Source organism: Drosophila navojoa, chromosome 2 (genome assembly GCF_054131105.1).
Source record: "Drosophila navojoa isolate 15081-1374.11 chromosome 2, UAZ_NAV_1.0, whole genome shotgun sequence".
Taxonomy (NCBI): Eukaryota; Metazoa; Arthropoda; class Insecta; order Diptera; family Drosophilidae; genus Drosophila; species Drosophila navojoa.
The window spans coordinates 32366271-32385765 of record NC_142890.1 but is presented as its reverse complement, the minus strand read 5'-3'; the positions used below and the strand labels follow the sequence as shown (position 1 = coordinate 32385765).

Below are 19495 nucleotides of genomic sequence, written 5' to 3'. Positions count from 1 at the left end.
ATATTAGTTTTGTGCAATGTCTGTGTTGTCCATCCGTCTGTCCATATGAGCGCACTTTTTCCGGCGCTATTAAAGCTGGGACTTGGAATATGGACGTGTGCCTTTTCCGATACACCAGAAATCATATTAGTTGAAGAGATAGAAAGCTAAAATTTGAAATATAGATCTGCGTCGACCACCCAAAAACACAGGCTATGGCAGACATATCTACTCCCATTGGGGGCATGGCAAGTCGGATAAAATTGTATCTCCATGAGTTTTCAAGCTAGAAAGCTGAAATTTTGCACGTAAGCTAATGTTATGATTCTATAAATGTTATTGAAAAACAAGTAAGAAAGCTCTAGTCGAGACTGCTCGACTACGAGATCCCCTGAACTCTTCGAGTAACTGATGTTTGAATAATAATTCGCACACATACATGTACATATATAATTTAATTTCTAGACGTGCAATCTAAATATGAGGGTGAGGGGGTGGATATAGGGGTGGGGGGTAAATTTTAACAAAACCCGAAATTGTATAAAATGCATCTGAATACACATTTTAAATTTGGAGACTATTTCTAAGAATGTGAGAGATATAATTTTATAGCTGATTTTCGATAAGGTTTTTTTTTTTATCGATAACAAAATAACGAGATGAGTTATCGATTTTTAGTGATAAACTCAATATACGCGCTATATATATGGTCATTTTCAAATAAAATTTGAAGTCTTTAGCTCTTATATCTTCTGAAATCGACGCGTTAAAACATACAGACAGACGGACGGACGGACAGACAGACGAACCGGGCCAAATCGACTCAGCTCGTCGCCCTGATCAAGAATATATATACTTTGTGGGGTCTGTGGGGGCAGAATGTATAAAGTATATATATTCTTGATTAGGGCTATGTAAGTCCATCCGTCCGTATTTATGAAGTTTTTTAATTTCTAGTAATATTTTCAATACCGACTCCAAATATTACTAAATTTTCAAATTTTTGGTTAAACATCTCATTTTACTATAAAGTTGGAATGAAACTCTATGTAAAGAATAATACATATTACCACTGTTTGGTCAGTGTTAGCACGAAAGACTGGCGTCTTTTTCAACACTAAAACGACATATATTTATATTTATCAAGAACGCAGATCAGTCGAGAATCACGATATGACCTAGACTTGAACCACAAACCAGAGAACACATAGACCGGACACGTAGTGTAAAGCGTTTTGTGATCTCTGGTTAGTGCTTGAACCCTGAGGAAGTTTGAGCGTTGCCGAACGGTTATGGCGCTTGTCTTTGGATCGACTACCCATCTAATTGCGAAAGAACATTTTAGAAGGTGTGATAATAGCGTGGTGTGTTCAAATATAATCCTTTACGAGTAAGAAGCCCCAGTGAACTTTTGAGATCGAGAAAGGTGAGTATGAAATATCAGGGATGTAATGGTGGTAAGCGAAGTATTTTTCAAATAGGATTTTATTATAAGTAACTTAAGTAAATATCAACCCCTAATAATGTCAAATGATCGATAGACAATAGGGCAAATTAAAAAATACTAAATTGATTAACTCTGACACTTTTCTGGCTTGCTTAACTCAATTTATCATCTGGTTATTTTTCACGCATCGTTTTTAACGAACGCATGAATGAGTCTAGGGCCAAGGCTACAGGCTTAGGAAATAATGGTAATATTACTGCTACTACCACTAACCAGACAACACATAGACCGGACACGTAGTGCAAAGCGTTTTGCACACTGGTTGTCTGGTTAGTGCTACTACATTTTTCATTTTTAGGAGTTGGACAGCCATTGGAATTCGATATTCATTCAATGCAGCTATCGAAACATGCAGAAGTTAAAGTTAGCTGGCGCATGCGCTAAGCACAGATATACAAGTGTGGAATTAAGTATACATGTATTTGTTTACTAGAGCTTGTTCTAGTGTACAAAATGCATCGCATACGTCTTAGTGCTAAATGTGTTTTATTATTTGTTTAATACTCTAATTTGTGACTCAGAAAAATATCATAGTTTTGAAGAAAACTGGGACACTCATATACAGATTAAAAGGCAATGAAGGTAACAAGGCGAACTGCACCATAAACATCATTATATGGGAAAGAAAATAAAATTTATTCATATTCAGGGATTGGGGTCCGACAAGCACATGGATTAATCAATTTGTCAATCATTTTAAAAATTATGAATGTGCTCGTGAATATTAAATATATTCAGACAAATTTTATTTTGTTAGATAAATCGCGCGTGTGTATGTGTGTGAGAACTTATGTACATATTTGTATACATCGAAAATTGAAGTAGTGCCCGAGTCAACTTGTACTTTGTTCTACCAGAATATTTGCTAAGGACTTTAAGTATACCTACATGGTTGATGTGTACACACATATATGTACATATGTACATATGTAAGATTTCAAAATCACGTAAAAATTTTAAGAACGTGTATATAAAAGTCGCACACAGTTTAAACACACATCAATTATACGATTTTGTGCAAAATGCTAAAATGACACACCTGATTGCTGAGAATAGACTTTAATTAGGTTTAATAATGAAAAACAATAATTTATAACAATTCGAAATGGCACATGAAATGGTAACGTAACGAAAGAATTGTAAATGATGAGTTACCGAATTAAAAACAGCGGCAATGGCGGGTACTTTAGGCGTCTTTTAATAAATAAGGTAATGATAATGCATTTAGGGTATCTTATTTCCGAAGAAGTTACTCTTACCTATTTCATATATAAATTTGCAAATAAAACGAATTCGTATTGCAACACAGCAAAAGCTCAGGCTCTTCGAAATGAATGGCGTTGAATCCAAGTAAAATAAAAATATCAATATTGTTTGCAAAATATATTTTAAACAGCCAATTAATGGATTCGTTGAAAATATTCGTGATTTTGTTTTATACATTACTAGATCTTCGTAATAATAAATTATTTATTTAAAAAAATTACAATATTTATTCGATATCTTCTGAAATTGTTAAACATTCAAACAATTAGAGTACACAACTTTCGCGAAATGGAGCGTGACCACCTCGTAAAGTATATATGTACATATATCATGATCAGCGAGCTAAGTTGCTAGTACACCGTTAGAGCGAAAGATTTCGAAATTGTTACGAGGCTTTCCAGCCTCCTTAGATTGTCGATAGTCTTAACTCCTCCCCGTCTAAATATTTGTGTCCCGCAGATCAATCCTCAAGCCAATGATAGTTACGAAGTCCAGGATCACGATTCTGGCATCTCCCCGTTACCATGAATATTCGAAACTAGGAGACATACCATTGGCATCTTGGATATCCACGAATATTCCAACTAGGAAGGATATACACATGTAAAATGCTGTGGGTGCTGTGAAGTGATTATTAATTAAATCAGTATTTTCCTTCTTCTTCTTCTTCTTTTTTATTTTCTTAAGTGTGACTTATGAAAAATTTTCCCAGTATTTGTTTTGATTGTCACATTGCGATTTTCCTTTACTTTATCTTTTGTAAATCTTTTGTCCTTAGTCTTAATTTGATTGTTTCTTACATATACTTCATCTCTCTATACTTAAGAAAATGATATTAATCGTCTCGCAGAATTCCTTGCTGTGGAGATAAAACGTTAGTAATGCTCTAACAGCGTTGTAAACACAATTTTTTTGAACACATTTTTTTTTTAAATTGTTGACATGAATATTATTTCTTTAAAATTATTTCATCGAATTACCAATTGTATTACTACGTGTGTTATTGTTTTGTCTGTTGTAGAATTATTTGAATTATCAATTTCTAAGTATGTTATCTTTATATGGCATGGTCTCATCATCTGGTTTCTCTCTTACATTTATTGCATTTGCATTTATTTAATTTGCATATTTATGCCTTGTTTGTTGAGATTTCCAGACAACCGCCTTTTAATTTTGTTATATAGTTAGTGCTTTAAACTTAACTCCTTTTAATTTATACGGAAACCCATCATTCAACACAGGTGGAAGTTGTAACGTTTATTTTTTATGACATTTGTCTTACGGAAGGATTTGAACCTCGACACGAGAATCAATCTGTACCACCATTTAGCCTGCAAATTTCTTGCATTTCGTTTTAAGGATCGTCTCGGCAAGGATTTGAACCTAGGTATTGTCAATACCACCATTTTGCCACGACTTCTTTATGTTTATAGAATTGTCTAGTGCTTGCTAGAAATTATGTTATTTATTGTATTATAATGTTATGGCAAGGTGTTTCACCCCATTACTTTGCAAATCACAGAAGTACTTCTTAATTTTGCCAACAATTGTCCAATCCAGCTTTTAGATTTGAAACAATTTATTTGTACTTGCTTTTTTATAAGTTATTTTTATATTTTGTTATTGACACGTCACCATTATCCTTTTTTTCGTGAAGAATGTGGGTCCCTGCTCGGGCGCCAAATCAGGTCTACTGATCAGGTTCTCTCCTTGAATGTCTGACTGGACTCTCCAGCCTCCTTAGATTGTCGATAGTCTTAACTTATATATATATATATAGTGTTGGAAAGCCTCGTATATATAAAAAAAAAAAAAAAAAAAAATATATATATATATATATATATATATATATATATATATATACGAGGCTATATATATATATATATATTTCTAGGTAAAAAATTGTTGAAAGCTATGTTGTTCAGGTTGGGATACACTCTGATTAATTTATTGATCGGATTTTCATTCAAGCACCTTGTGGTAAACGACATTCTTTGTTTCTTGGTCAGGTGCAAAAACAAATAATGCGGAAAGTTTGCCAACACCTGAGCATGCCACGTACAATTGACCATGAGAAAAACACGCATTTTCTAGATTGAGGCCACAAATAGTCAGAGATTGGCCCTGTGATATGTTGATCGTCATGGCGAAGGCAAGACGAATCGGGAATTGAATTCGTTTAAGCTCAAAGGGCATATCTGTTGGGATCATCGGAATCCTAGGAATAAGAACTTCCTCATCTTTAAATTTTCCTTTGAGTATCGACGCGTGAATCACATTGCTCATCAGTTTTCATCAGCAATGATATTCGGAAATACTTTGTTGATAAGCTCATCTTTTAATGAGACGAAATTGCAAAAATTGTGAGGAAATGAAATCAAGCCACTCGATTCGTCAACAGGAATACGGCCACTACCGATATTCAGCAATTGCTTCGAGAAATCAACAGATAGATCGTTCACCAATGCAAGTTTCATATTTACAGACAGTTGAAGTTACATATGGCTACATATCGCCACAGATTTGATGCTTTGAGGCAAGCGTTTATTTTGTCGGCAGCAGTAGATCTTGGAATTACTGGTAGTGTTTGTCGGAAACCGCCAGATAATAAAATCCTTGAACCATTTCTTATTGCCGTTTCACAGGCCGCCTCTCTTTGAGAAGCACGAATTATGGCCCTTCTTTGCTGGGTACTAACGCGGCGCCTTTCTCGGGCGATTTCTCGTTCTTCGTCAGATAATTGACTCGCTATATTAGATCTTCTAGGACGCGGCATTTTTATTAATAGTAATACTGAATATGCCCTCGCACAAAACCACATAAAACAATCGAGAAATATAAATATAAATAATTTACACAAATTTATGTTTGAGACAAACAAATACCTGAACTTACGAGATATTTAGCTTCTGTATGCACACCTATTATTTTTATCAAATGTGCTTTTTATACCCTGAACCAATTGAAAATGGGAAATCAGGGAATAATGTTTTTGTGAAAAAGTATGTAACAGGCAGAAGGAATCATCACAGACCCCACAAAGTATATATATTCTTGATCAGCACGACGAGCTGAGTCGATATAGCCCTGTCCGTCTGTCCGTCCGTCCGTCTGTCTGTCCGTATGAACGCCGAGATCTCAGAATATATAAGAGCTAGAGAGCTTTTTTGTGTGTATACTCGTGTATACCATACGCAGTACGAGTTTGCTTTATTTTTTCGATAACTCATCCGATAACTTTTTTATCGAGAATAATCAAAAAATTGATTTTGTTTTTTGAGCCTCATTGGAATACTATTAGACGTAAAGACTTCAGATTTACTGTGTATATACATATAATGAATACAAACATTTTGTAATCAACAGATTTTTGATACCACGCCCCCTTCGCCCCCAATTCGCAAAAAACGTGTTTCAAATACTAGAGACTTGTGCTTTGGAATGTACACAAATTTTTACTATATGATTACGCCCTGAAAATTTCATTAAGATTGTATGCTTACAAAAGAAGTTATTCACCAAGTAAATTCTCATACCATTGCCGACACTGCAGCGCAGCTCAAGCGCAGTCGCTGCTTACTGCGCAGTTAGCAGAGCGCGGGCGCGTGAGGGTGGGTGCATATGTATGTAGGTGTGCGTGCATAAAAGAAGTGCAGAATGATAAGAATATCAGCTTGGAGGGTTCAGGGTATCTCCTAGTCGAGCAGTCTCGACTAGAGCCTTCTTACATGTTCTTACATGTTAGTCAGGTTCGCCTGAGGCTGTGCCGTAGACTGACTGACTACATTTGTTTATTTACTTCTATACTATTGTACAATATGAGAGCAGGACCGAAAACTGGCACTGTTATCAAGCCTACTGAGTATCAATGGAAATTTGAATCTTTAGGGAAAAAACCGCGTTTTTCAAGTTTTATTCAAATTTTTTCAGTATTTTGAAGATCTACTATCCTATTCGTAGCGGAGACAAATCCAACAAATTAAAAACCATGAAAATTGTTCCAGCATATCTCGAGCTATAAGTGTAGGAACACTTTTCACAACGCTCTTTTATATATATAGATATTTATGAAATCTTCAGTTCTCACGCTTAAAAATGTTTAAATTTATCAATATACAGAAATATATTTAAAAATTTAAAATTTGATCTGACTTGATTTAAAGAAACAATAAAATAAAATTTAAAATTATATTTTGAAGAAGTTTTCCGCTGATGAGTAAACTGAATATAACATTTAATTATAGAATATGTCAAAATGGAGACAAATCAATATTATTGTCGAAGCGGACCACAGCAGAATCTAACTTCCTCAACAGTTTCTCAGCAGCCCGTGAATAAAATGTGCTATGAGGGTAATGTCGGTCAGGAGTATATACCATGTAGCTCGACTCATGCAGAATCGACGGGATTCACCGGGAGGGAAATGCCTTCAAAAAATGCAAACAGTAAATCCCAAGTAGCAACTAGAAGTTTGGGTAGTCCATATACGTTTTCTAACTGTCATAGCAGTAGTCAATGTAATAATTTGAATAATGCGGGAAACTATATAAATGTAATGACTGTGCCAATGGCCACATTACAGTACAATCGAAAGAAGATAACGTCCCAGGATTATCAGTAAGTCAATGCATTCGATTCGTCATAAAGCAAATATTTTATCAGTTCGCCTGTTTTTTGACAGTTCTCGCCTCTATTACAACACCACGGATGTTAAGTGTCGTGAAGACTACTATCTGGGAAATAATGTAAAATGTAGTAACGAAACTCCGTCTCAGCAGTCAATGTCACAGTTAACGCCAAATCATCAACACGCTCAGCATCAATTGCACCTCAATCAAAATACTCACAGCCATCAGCTACTAAGTAATCAGCAAAGCACTGCATGCAGTCCAAGCGCAGGGATTGAAGCCATCGATGACGGCATTGACTGTGCACTGTACTCTAATGCTACTGGAAATGGCCGTATTGTAGCCGCTACTCAAACACAAATGAATAATGCCGATATGGCGTCATGTGAACAAATGAGCTCCCAAACACCAGCGTCTTTGGTTCCCGTCAATGTGCCTGTTCCACCTGTAATGTATACGGTGCATCGTGTGGTGACAACAGCTCAAATTCAGACAGCTGTCGGAAGCACATTTGCTTCCTCTGCGAGCGTTTCTAGCGTTGTCAGTGCGAGTCGAAATGAGAGTGACTGCATGGCATCAGCACAAGTGACTTCTGCGATGTCTATGTCAGCTAACGACACTTGTCACAGTGGTCTGCATATTTCAGACCTCGGTAGCAATGTCGTGACTAATGGTAATTCACTCGGGCCACTGACTGGAGTACGAAACTCATCCGGTATTGTAATTTAATAGAATTAATAAGCCGCTGGACTAATTATTTTTCCTTTTAAGGTATTCTAACAAGTTACTTACCTACTCAGCAGAAATGCAGCATCAACGATGGTGAAAAAAACCCAATGATATCAAAGCGAACTGTTGGCATTAATTCTTCTTCCGCCTACTCAAGCGCTGGGAAATCAAATACGGTGACTACCCGCGCTCTTCAGAATGTGAGTTCTTCAGTCAATCACTAGATATTCTATAGAACAATTTTTCAATGTACTAGGTCATTCCGACTTGCGTATACTTGATGTCACGAGTCGCTGTGCACATGGAGATTGAGGGTACGGCCCAGTGTCCTTCTCAAGTAATGCTAGCAGCTGCACTTGGATGCGAAGAGTTGGGAATTTCTAACAAATTGCTTGCTCAAAGTATATTCGGACTATGGATGACAAGTAGTCTATTGGAAATGCAATTGAAGGCGCATCATTGTCCTTATATAGTTCGAGTAGCTTGGTCTAGCTTGCTGGAAAAATATAGCAATGGCAATCCGATCGAACGAAAGTATGATGAGCCTATGATAGTTCTTAAGCGAAATGTATTTTTTTCTAAGCGGGATGAGGAGAAAATCAAGTAAGTCGACACACTTGGGTCAATAGAAAACCAAACTTATGTGCGAAACAATATCAGGGATCATCGGATTTTAGAGTTGCTGTATGAAGAGGCGAAACATTGCGTCTTAAATGGAAGATATATTATGGAGCCGGTGCATTCGTTAATGTTAGGTGGTATACAAGCTAGAATCGAGCTGGGACCGTACAACCCCCACACCCACACTGTGGGTTTCTTTAGGTGAGACTCAAACTGAAATGTTCTTAACAATTTACTAAAGAATTAAATATTTAGAGAAAACCAGTCAAGATTTCTACCAAGACATGTTGCTAAAAGTTCAAACTGGCTGTGGCTGCCAATAAGCCCGAAGAATTCAGCAGAAATGAAACTTTTAGAACAATTCAAGCGAGTGCCACAGACTGCCACAACTCGGAAATTAATGCGAAAATATTTGGAGTTTTGCTGGGCATTGCCATTTTATGGGTGAGTACATTAGCACAAATAAAATTTTATTTGAAATAGATGGAATTGAGCATTCGTTGAAAATTCGTATGAAGATAGCAACCTCGTAATCTATAGGAAATACAGTACAAGTTTATCATTTTCTTTAGCAAATTCATCCCATTTCCATATTATGGATTAAAAACCGATATGTGTGTCTTTATATTTTTGCCCAGCTTCTTCGGCAACTCTGGTTCCAATCATTTACGATGGCACAAATAAAAGCCAATTTATTGATTTAATGCCGAGTCTGTGTTAGCTGTTAAGGCAAAGGTATTTTGACGCGAGTGCGACAAATATGTAGGTGTTGCGCGAATAAAGACAATTTTTATATAGAGTTTAAAAAATAGACGTAAGAAGGTGTATGTAATTAACAGAGCAGCCAAAATTTAAATATGTACATATGTATGTGTTATGCTTTGTTATGTGCACGAGTGCACTAACAAGGAATGAGAATGATAAAAGGCAAAAGATTAACTTAGAGCGACTGATTAACTATTAAGAGCAATCATTAGCTGCTGCGCCAAACAGTTGTTCCTCAATTATTGTTTTTGATTATTATTGTTAAAATATTCGATCGTTTGAAGTAATTGCAATAATAATGCTGATGATGATTCGACCAAGAACGGTGCTTCCTTTTCAAAATATTTCTATGATAATGCCAATATTGTGTTAATGTGCTGTATAGAGTTCAGGAAATTCAAAAGGTATATTTTTAAGTCGAAATAATCGGGAAGTTAGGGTAAGTTCAAAAAACATTGAGTGAGGCAGAACAGGCTATAAAAATAATATTGCCGTATGATTTATGAAGGTCAATTTTTGATTATTCAAATCAGCTAGGCTTTACATTACAGTTTTAAATAAGGATTAAGCTAATTCTTAAAATTATATTTTTTTTTTTTCATATTATAATATATATATATATATATTATAATATGAAAAAAAAAAATAACATTTTAAGAATTAGCTTATATATATATATATATATATAAACATTTGTTTTTATTACAGTGCGGCATTTTTTCATGGACAAATAGAACAGCCAGTGAGAGGAATTATGTCTTTAGTTAACCATAAGGATATGGAAGTATTAATTGCTGTCAACGAAAGAGGAGTTTTTATTATAGACTGCTTCGAAAATGTAAGTACTTTTTATACCCTGAACCTATTGTAAATGGAAAATCAGGAAGCCCACACTGCAGTCAATGCGTATTTATGCTTGCATCCCTATGTTTTTCTTCTTTAAGCAGAAGAATTATTGTTAAATATCAATTCTTCGAAGGGTTCAGTGGATTTCGTAATCGAGCAGTCTCGACTAGAGCTTTCTTACTTGTTATAGGTATTTTATTTTATTTTTATGACATCGTGACTTTTATGACAGCTAACGGATTTTGTTTGGTTAGTGATTGTCACTATGTATTAACATTTATATTACATATATTCGTAGACTCTTTTATTGGGACTCCGATATGAAGATCTGTCGTGGGATTATGCTAAGCCAAGTGCTACTGATGATTTGGAGTGTCTTACATGCATATTCCTGCAGGTGTGTATATAAAAATTTTTATGCAATCTGAAATTAAATGTGAATTTTTTTCAGTTTGACGCTATTGAAAATGGAGTACAGATATCTAAGCTTGTGCAAGTGTTTTCAAAGCAAGCTGCTATGATTGATGCTCTTATATCCCATTTTACTGGGCAAATGCGTAAAAGAAAACAAGAGGGAGGCTCAGCTGAGCAATGTCATGATGGTAAGTGACGACTAATCAAAGTCAAAGAGTATTAGCCTTTGGAGTATTAACCAAATTTTCATTTATAAAATTGATCTACGTACTAGTTTCTGCTGTTTGTCTATCTGTACGGATACCTCGATATAATAGTTTCATGTTATTATTCCTATGTAAAAACAGGTTGCACAGTAAAAATAACAATCAACTGAATCTCTAATACGTATGTATGTATTATCAGATTTATAAAAAAAAAAAAAAACAAATACAACAACGTTGCAGTCGGGCGTTACCGACTGCGGAATACTCATTCACACCCCATCAGCAATTTAGTAGAACAGTTTTGCTCTAATACTACTGTGCGTAGACACTTCATTCTCAGCTCATAGAACAAGCTAACAGTAACCTGAATTCAAAATTTGAAGTCTTACGCTAAAAAAATGTGAAAAGTACAGGGTATTTTCCGATGTGCCACGCCCCTACAAAGGGGTAATAAGTATTTTTGGGACAACCTAATTATCCAAATTTTAAGCTCCTAGCTCATACTTTAGGAGATATAAACTTTTGCGGTTTGCCACGCCCCCTTTGGGCGGATATAAATCCATCATAGCTCGTTGGACTTGGGAGGTCAAAGTTTCTCTACCATCAATAGTGCCTAAAATATAGCAGAATTTGAAAAATCACTATATCTTCAGGTTCGATTTGCCACGCCCCTAGTAGGCGTAAATATATAATTTTCCCCATCCATCTGTAAAGAATCGAAACATTAGCTCACGTGAATAATTTCAGCATTCTAGATTCACAACTTTGGGAGATACAGTTTTATCCGATTTGCCACGCCCCAATTGGCGGAGATATATCTGCCATAGCTGGTGATCTTGGATGGTCGACGCGGATCCACATACCAAATTTTCCTGCATATCGGATAATGCGTTTTCTGCCGAAATAGAGTGCGTTCATAAGGACAGACTGAAAGACGGACGGACAGTAAGACGGACATTGCACAAAACCAATAAACAAATAAAACCAATAAAAACATCTGTGCGTAGCAAAAATAAGTAAAGTCATTGATGAATTCAAAAGATTTTTGAAAATATGTGAGTCTTAAAGGTTGTTATTGTCCCGTTGCTGGATAGATTTGCAAAATAAAACAAAATATCGAAATTTGGTAAAAAATGTTGCACTTTTCAACCGAAGGGATGAAAATATAATGTTTATTTAACGGCATAGGTATCGGAAGATTGGTTTATTTCCAACAAAAAAAAATAAAATTTTTTTGTATTCTGTGTATTAGTTTAGGAGATAGACTCAATCAAGCTAACCTCAAAATTCTGCAATTTTTTACCTAAAGTGGATTGTATCTTTCATGTTTAGGCGCTTTGAGCACTTCCGCAGGTGTGTCAAGGAGCGTATCCTCTACAAGATTCATTCATGCTTTCTTCGGTAGAATTGGTTTTCCATAGAAAAAAAAACTAACCCAAAATCCAAATCTGGTTGAGTGAGCTGCCTTCAGTATAATGAATATGAATAAATAAGACCTAAATCCTATCCGAAGCATATTGGCGTCGAGTGACTCGAGTCTTTGAGTGCACACATATGTTCGTGTCAACACTTCGTATTTGCTCGGCTCCGTCGCTTGAGGCTCGATCAGTGAAAAATCTCAAACCCAAATCAGTGCGCTCCGAGCCCTCAAACGAAAAGCATGCGTTTTAATGTGAAGCTTAACTGCGCACCTATTTTGTCATGTTTTGTCTCTTTCTATGCCCTTTCCTTTTAGAGAGTATATGTAACTCTTGAAAGGGTTTGCCATGCTCATGTAAAATGTTAGTGCTTTCATGTCATTATCCTATATATCGATCTATACATAATTTTATTAACTTCTATATTAATTATAATTGCTTTATACAAAATATCAAACTGAGCAAATAATAATACTCCTAACGAATTTATTTAAGTATTGCATAACAAAATTACATTGGATTTCGTTGTGTGAAGGGTATGAAAGCGTTGGTACGCATAAAGAATATGTATTCGCTACGAAATTGTAACGGCAAATTTGCCGTTAGTCGGCCGTCTGGCCTTCACACACACGATTACATTCGTTTTTTCTCTGCTAGCAGCGACGCCACTCACTAGCTCAGTGAAGCAACTCATATACCCGGCCTCATATTTATTCGACCCTTTCTCGTTTAATAGAATATTGTGCCTCTGCGTCATATATGAGCGCACTCACATACTCATCCATTTCTGAGTTGGCCTCGGTTCCGCTCAATTCAATATGAACATTGTTAGCTCGACTACGTTTTTTCTGGCACTCATGCAGCTTTCTACTAGAAATGCCGACGACAAATCAAAAGCTTTTTTAAATTTTCTTTTGCTTGTTCAAATAGTTATTTTTACTATAAATAATTCAAATATAATATTTTTCAGCGGACATATTATTTTTATACCCTGAACCCATTGAAATTGGGAAATCAGGGTATAATGGTTTTGTTAAAATGTATGTAACAGGCAGAAGAAGGCGTGGCAGACCCCACAAAGTATATATATTCTTGATCAGGGCGACGAGCTGAGTCGATTTAGCCCTGTCCGTCCGTCCGTCCGTCCGTCCGTCCGTATGTATGAACGCGTCGATTTCAGAAGATATAAGAGCTAGAGACTTCAACTTTTTTTTAAAATGTCCGTACATATCACGCGCAGATCGAGTTTATCATAAAAAAACGATAACTCATTCCGATACTTTTTTATCGATAAAAAACCTTATCGAAGATCACTTAAAAAATTATATCTCCTACATCTTTCAAGCTAGAGTCTCCAAATTTAAAATGTATTAAGATGAATTTTATACAATTTCGGTTTTTGTTAAAATTTCCCCCCCACCCCTAAATCCACCCCCTTACCCTCATCTTTGTAAAAGTCGTATATCAAATACTAGAGACTTGTGCTTCGGTATACACATACATTTAAACATCATGATTACGTTCTGAAAGTTTCATTACGATCGTACGTCTAGAAATTTAATTATTCAACAAATAAGTTCTCATTATATTGCCAACACTGCAGCGCAACCCAAGCGCAATAGGTTATAAATTTATATCTCCTACATTTTTCGAGCTATAGTCTCCAAATTTTAAAAATATATTCCAATGCATTTTATACAATTTCGGTTTTTGTTATATTTTGGATACCGGCTCCAAATTCACCAGAATCCCCAGTGAAGGTCAGATGCTAGTATAGCTAATTGTGAATGATTTGACATGTTTTTTTTTAAATGCCAAATATTCAATAGAATATGTAGATCATATGCTGAAAGTTTCATTAAATTCGGTTTAGTCAATCGACGTTAAAAAATAACAAAATGTTTGGCCAATTAACAAACGCACGTGCTGCAGCAACAGCAGTTTTCCAATACGTGTGCACACATACATTCAAACATCTTTTAGCACATTCTTAGAATCACATCAGCAGTTAGTTTCGTTTAGTTCTGCTAGATGGCGTTGCATCAGTGAATCTATTTCGGTTTTGACATTGCAAATAAGAACAGAGGAGTGGCGTCATGGTAGGGGACGCGGCGCTTGATCGCGAGGTCTCTGGTTCAAGTCCTGCTGGGCGTATTGTAGTTTTCTTTTAATTGCTTCAAAATTTTTATATATTTGATTAAATTTCTCTTATATTTTTTCAAAAATCGAAATTGAAATTTTAACCATACTATATGTACGTTTTTATTAGTTTGGTTGTTCTTGCACATTCTTAAAGTCACATCAGCAGTTAGTTTGACTTAGATTTGGTAGATGGCGCTGTAGCAGTGAATCTATTTCAGTTTTTACATCGAAAATCAGGGTCAAGGTAATCAGCGTCAGGGTAGAAAGTGCGGCGCCCGATCGCTAGGTTTTGGGTTCAAACCCAGGGTGTGTTGTAGTTTTCTTTTAATTGCTTCAAAATTGTTATATATTTGATTAAATTTCTCTTATATTTTTTCAAAAATCGAAATTGAAATTTTAAACATACTTATATGTACGCTTTTATTAGTTTGGTTGTTCTGGCATATTCTTAGAGTCACATCAGCAGTTAGTTTGGCTTAGATTTGCTAGATGGCGCTGCAGCACTGATTCTATTTAAAGTCTCGAGTTCAAATCTAGGGCGCGTCGCAGTTTTTTTTTAATTACTTCAAAATTTTTATATATTTAATAAAATGAGTTTTCTATTTCATTTATATTTTTAAATACATCGGAATTTAAATTTTAACCATACTAAATGAGCGTTTTTCTTAGTTTGGTTCGGAGTAGTATCTAGTCGAGCACTCTCGACTAGAGCCTTCATACTTGTTATACCCTGAACCCATTGAAAATGGGAAATCAGGGTATAATGGATTTGTGAAAATGTATGTAACAGGCAGAAGGAGACGTGGCAGACCCCACAAAGTATATATATTCTTGATCAGGGCGACGAGCTGAGTCGATTTAGCCCTGTCCGTCTGTCTGTCCGTCCGTTCGTCTGTCCGTATGTTTGAACGCGTCGATTTCAGAAGATATGAGAGCTAGAGACTTGATTTTTTTTTAAATGACCGTATATACAGCGCGGATGTCGAGTTTATCTTAAAAAATCGATAACTATTCCCGATATTTTGTTATCGATTAAAAACATTATCAATCAAGGCAGACGCCACTGTAGCTAATTCTGAATGATTTTTAATTTTTTCAAATTTGTCAATTATTCCATAGAATATGTAGATCATATGCTGAAAGTTTCATTAAATTCGGTTTAGTCAATCGACGTTAAAAAATAACAAAATGTTTGGCCAATTAACAAACGCACGTGCTGCAGCAACAGCAGTTTTCTTATACGTGTGCACACATACATTCAAACATTTTCTAGCACATTCTTAGAATCACATCAGCAGTTAGTTTCGTTTAGTTCTGCTAGATGGCGTTGCATCAGTGAATTTCAGTTTTGACATTGCAAATAAGAACAGAGGAGTGGCGTCATGGTAGAAGGCGCGACGCTCGATCGCGAGGTCTCGGGTTCAAATCCGGAGCGTGTCGTAGTCCCTTTTTTTTTAATTGTTTCAAAATTTTTATAAATTTAATTAAAGGAGTTTTCTATTTCATTTATATTTTTAAATACATTGAAATTGAAATTTGAACCATACTAAATGTGCTTTTCTATTAGTTTGGTTCAGGGTAGTATCGAGTCGAGCGCTCTCGACTAGAGTTTTCTTTTTGTTTTCAAATGAATCTGTTTACACATCACTTTATAAATCAAATCATTTAAAAGCTTGAAGAATTCTCTGTCGAATGCTTTTTAAATTTGTAATCAATTTTGCATGGTTTCAAAGTTATGTTATTCGCAACGCAAAATGAGCAAATATCCCACTCTCAATCATTTGAAAATTCCATTTTACTAGCTGGCGAGAATACCAATCGGTGTATATTTCATACTAGTTGGCCTGGCAAAAGTTGCATTGCCCTATCCACTATTTCTAGGTAAAAAATTGTTGAAAGCTATGTTGTTCAGGTTGGGATACACTCTGATTAATTTATTAATCGGATTTTCATTCAAGCACCTTGTGGTAAACGACATTCTTTGTTTTTTGGTCAGGTGCAAAAACAAATAATGCGGATGGTTTGCCAACACGTGAGCATGCCACGTACAATTGACCATGAGAAAAACACGCATTTTCTAGATTGAGGCCACAAATAGTCAGAGATTGGCCCTGTGATATGTTGATCGTCATGGCGAAGGCAAGACGAATCGGGAATTGAATTCGTTTAAGCTCAAAGGGCATATCTGTTGGGATCATCGGAATCCTAGGAATAAGAACTTCCTCATCTTTAAATTTTCCTTTGAGTATCGACGCGTGAATCACATTGCTCATCAGTTTTCATCAGCAATGATATTCGGAAATACTTTGTTGATAAGCTCATCTTTTAATGAGACGAAATTGCAAAAATTGTGAGGAAATGAAATCAAGCCACTCGATTCGTCAACAGGAATACGGCCATTACCGATATTCAGCAATTGCTTCGAGAAATCAACAGATAGATCGTTCACCAATGCAACTCTCATATTTACAGACGTTGAAGTTACATATGGCTACATATCGCCACAGATTTGATGCTTTGAGGCAAGCGTTTATTTTGTCGGCAGCAGTAGATCTTGGAATTACTGGTAGTGTTTGTCGGAAACCGCCAGATAATAAAATCCTTGAACCATTTCTTATTGCCGTTTCAGAGGCCGCCTCTCTTTGAGAAGCACGAATTATGGCCCTTCTTTGCTGGGTACTAACGCGGCGCCTTTCTCGGGCGATTTCTCGTTCTTCGTCAGATAATTGACTCGCTATATTAGATATTCTAGGACGCGGCATTTTTATTAATAGTACTACTGAATATGCCCTCGCACAAAACCACATAAAACAATCGAGAAATATAAATATAAATAATTTACACAAATTTATGTTTGAGACAAACAAATACCTGAACTTACGAGACATTTAGCTTCTGTATGCATGCATGCTGTTTTTATGAATAGTCAGGTTCGCCTGAGGCTGTGCCGTAGACTGACTGACTACATTTGTTTATTTACTTCTATATTATTGTATAATATGAGAGCAGGACCGAAAACTGTCACTGTTATCAAGCCTACTGAGTATCAATGGAAATTGGAATCTTTAGGGAAAAAACCGCGTTTTTCAAGTATTCGTCAAATTTTTTCAGTATTTTTAAAATCTATTATCCTACTCGTAGCGGAGACAAATCCAACAAATCAAAAACCATGAAAATTGGTCGAGCAGATCTCGAGTTATAAGTGTAGGAACACTTTTACACAACTCTCTTTTATATATATAGATTGCATGTTTTATCAAAATATCCCGATTAAATTGATCCAAATTGCTAATTCTTTATAGAGCCTCCGCTAAAATAATAAAAATACATTTTCTTTTTTAGAGCCTAACCCTATCCAAAGCACAGGCAATGGAATATTGTGCAATAAGCTGTCTCGATTGACTTTGGCCACCTTTGATGAAGAAGGCCGCTGTATTGGGCAAATGGGATCATTATCTATAAGCTATTAACATTTGTTGATATTTATATAAATTAAATTATTAAACTTAAGTGAATTTTTAATTCACATCTACGTCTACATATGTATGAATATTAAATTTAGAAATATATTTGTATATATATTTTGTAGATACTTGTAAATAGATCAAAGTTTTAAGATATATGAACTGAAGCGTAACCGGAAATTTTATTTTACTTGATTTGCATTTTAATAAATTTTGAAATACAATATTTTTCATATCCATTATTCCATAATATTTATGTAATTTTTGTATATATCATATAAATTATTTAATTTATTTAATATTTTCAAATAATTAAAAAATTGTTATTTTCTTTGATTAAACGGTAGACTAGAAGTGAACGCTGTTAATACAATTATGATTAAATAACAATTTGTAATTACTGATGCCTGTAAGCATTTAATAAATTAAACTTATAGTTCTTAAACAATCTCAGATATTTTGATTTTACATTTTCCAGCGTCCCAAAGGCGGGAAACCAGAAGTGTTTATATGTACGATCTATCTGATTTATTTTTGTTAGCTGTACTTAACTGTAAAAAGCTAAAATTTATAAAATTATGTATCCAGCGTCCATTTGATAACGAAGGAGGTAAGTTTGAATAATATACTAATAAATATAGAATACCTCCGCTAGGTTTCTTTTAGTTCGCATTCCGTTTTAATTATGTAGTTATTGGTCCACATGAATAAGCACAAATATGTAATAATGTAAACTTTATAAACTTCTGTGAAGCCAATGTTTTTTTTTTGTTCCATTAACATTTGCTGGATTATCATATAGTTTAGTCTACTTCCCTGGATAAAAATATGTATATGAAAGTAGTTTATTTTTATTTTTTGTTGCTCTGCCGAAATCAATAATTATATTATGTAATTTGTAATTTGACTGTTGCGAAATTGCCTAAAAACCTCTAATTATTTACTCTCTACCAAGTCTATCAGATAGTTTTTAAATTCTATCATTTTCTATCTCTAAATTAATTTTGCCTCCGATACCACTTGACGATGAATTTATTAGATGTGCACTATCGATAACTCTTCGAGATAGTCGTATGTATATCCTGAGGTAAAAGTATACCAATTCTAGTATTTTTACTTTTCGCGCATTTAGTATATTTACACTGACCAAACAACACATAGACTAGACATGTAGTACAAAGTTTTTCAACACCGAAAAATCTGCCTCTTAGGTCCTATCACTGACCACTGTTTGGTCAGTGATATTTACTTGCAGTAGAAAAGCGCTTTATTCATTTAAAATTAAGTCATCATATTTTGGGAAAATGTTATACACTATAAACTGTTTATTTTTTAACAAGCATTAATAACTATAACTTTCTCTTAATAAATCAATATTGTTTTTTAAAACGGTTAAAAACGGATGGGATGTTTTATACATAAACTACTAAGCCTTTTAGCAGTGACATAACCTTCAGTGTTAATTAACATTATTAGAAGAGAGCAGTTCCGTTACTTTTTATTTAAACTA

General features: G+C 35.0%; 1 protein-coding gene and 1 long non-coding RNA gene across 2 annotated transcripts in view; one reads left to right on the top strand and one right to left on the bottom strand.

The window, feature by feature from the left end:
* Positions 1-5864, bottom strand: part of LOC149092476 (uncharacterized) — a 34378-nt gene extending 28514 nt beyond the window's left edge. Inside the window, exon 1 of the long non-coding RNA XR_016196977.1 lies at positions 5351-5864. This is a non-coding gene — a long non-coding RNA (uncharacterized LOC149092476). The remainder of the gene's footprint in view (positions 1-5350) is intronic.
* Positions 1875-18294, top strand: Bili (FERM domain-containing protein 8 Bili). The gene is made up of 11 exons (XM_089261134.1): positions 1875-2068; positions 6997-7369; positions 7434-8095; positions 8152-8309; positions 8366-8712; positions 8770-8931; positions 8986-9174; positions 10204-10333; positions 10640-10738; positions 10793-10943; positions 17864-18294. The coding sequence occupies exons 2-11, from the start codon at positions 7008-7010 to the stop codon at positions 17989-17991; spliced, it is 2388 nt and encodes a 795-aa protein (XP_089117260.1). The 5' UTR covers positions 1875-2068; positions 6997-7007; the 3' UTR covers positions 17992-18294.
* Positions 18295-19495: the final 1201 nt, after the last annotated feature.

Bases quoted from the DNA above. Each gene is read 5' to 3' on its own strand.
- Bili (XM_089261134.1), top strand. From the start codon at position 7,008: ATGGAGACAAATCAATATTATTGTCGAAGCGGACCACAGCAGAATCTA. The intron at 7,370-7,433 runs GTAAGTCAATGC...GTTTTTTGACAG, and splicing joins ATAACGTCCCAGGATTATCA to TTCTCGCCTCTATTACAACA. The intron at 8,096-8,151 runs GTATTGTAATTT...TTTCCTTTTAAG, and splicing joins TGGAGTACGAAACTCATCCG to GTATTCTAACAAGTTACTTA.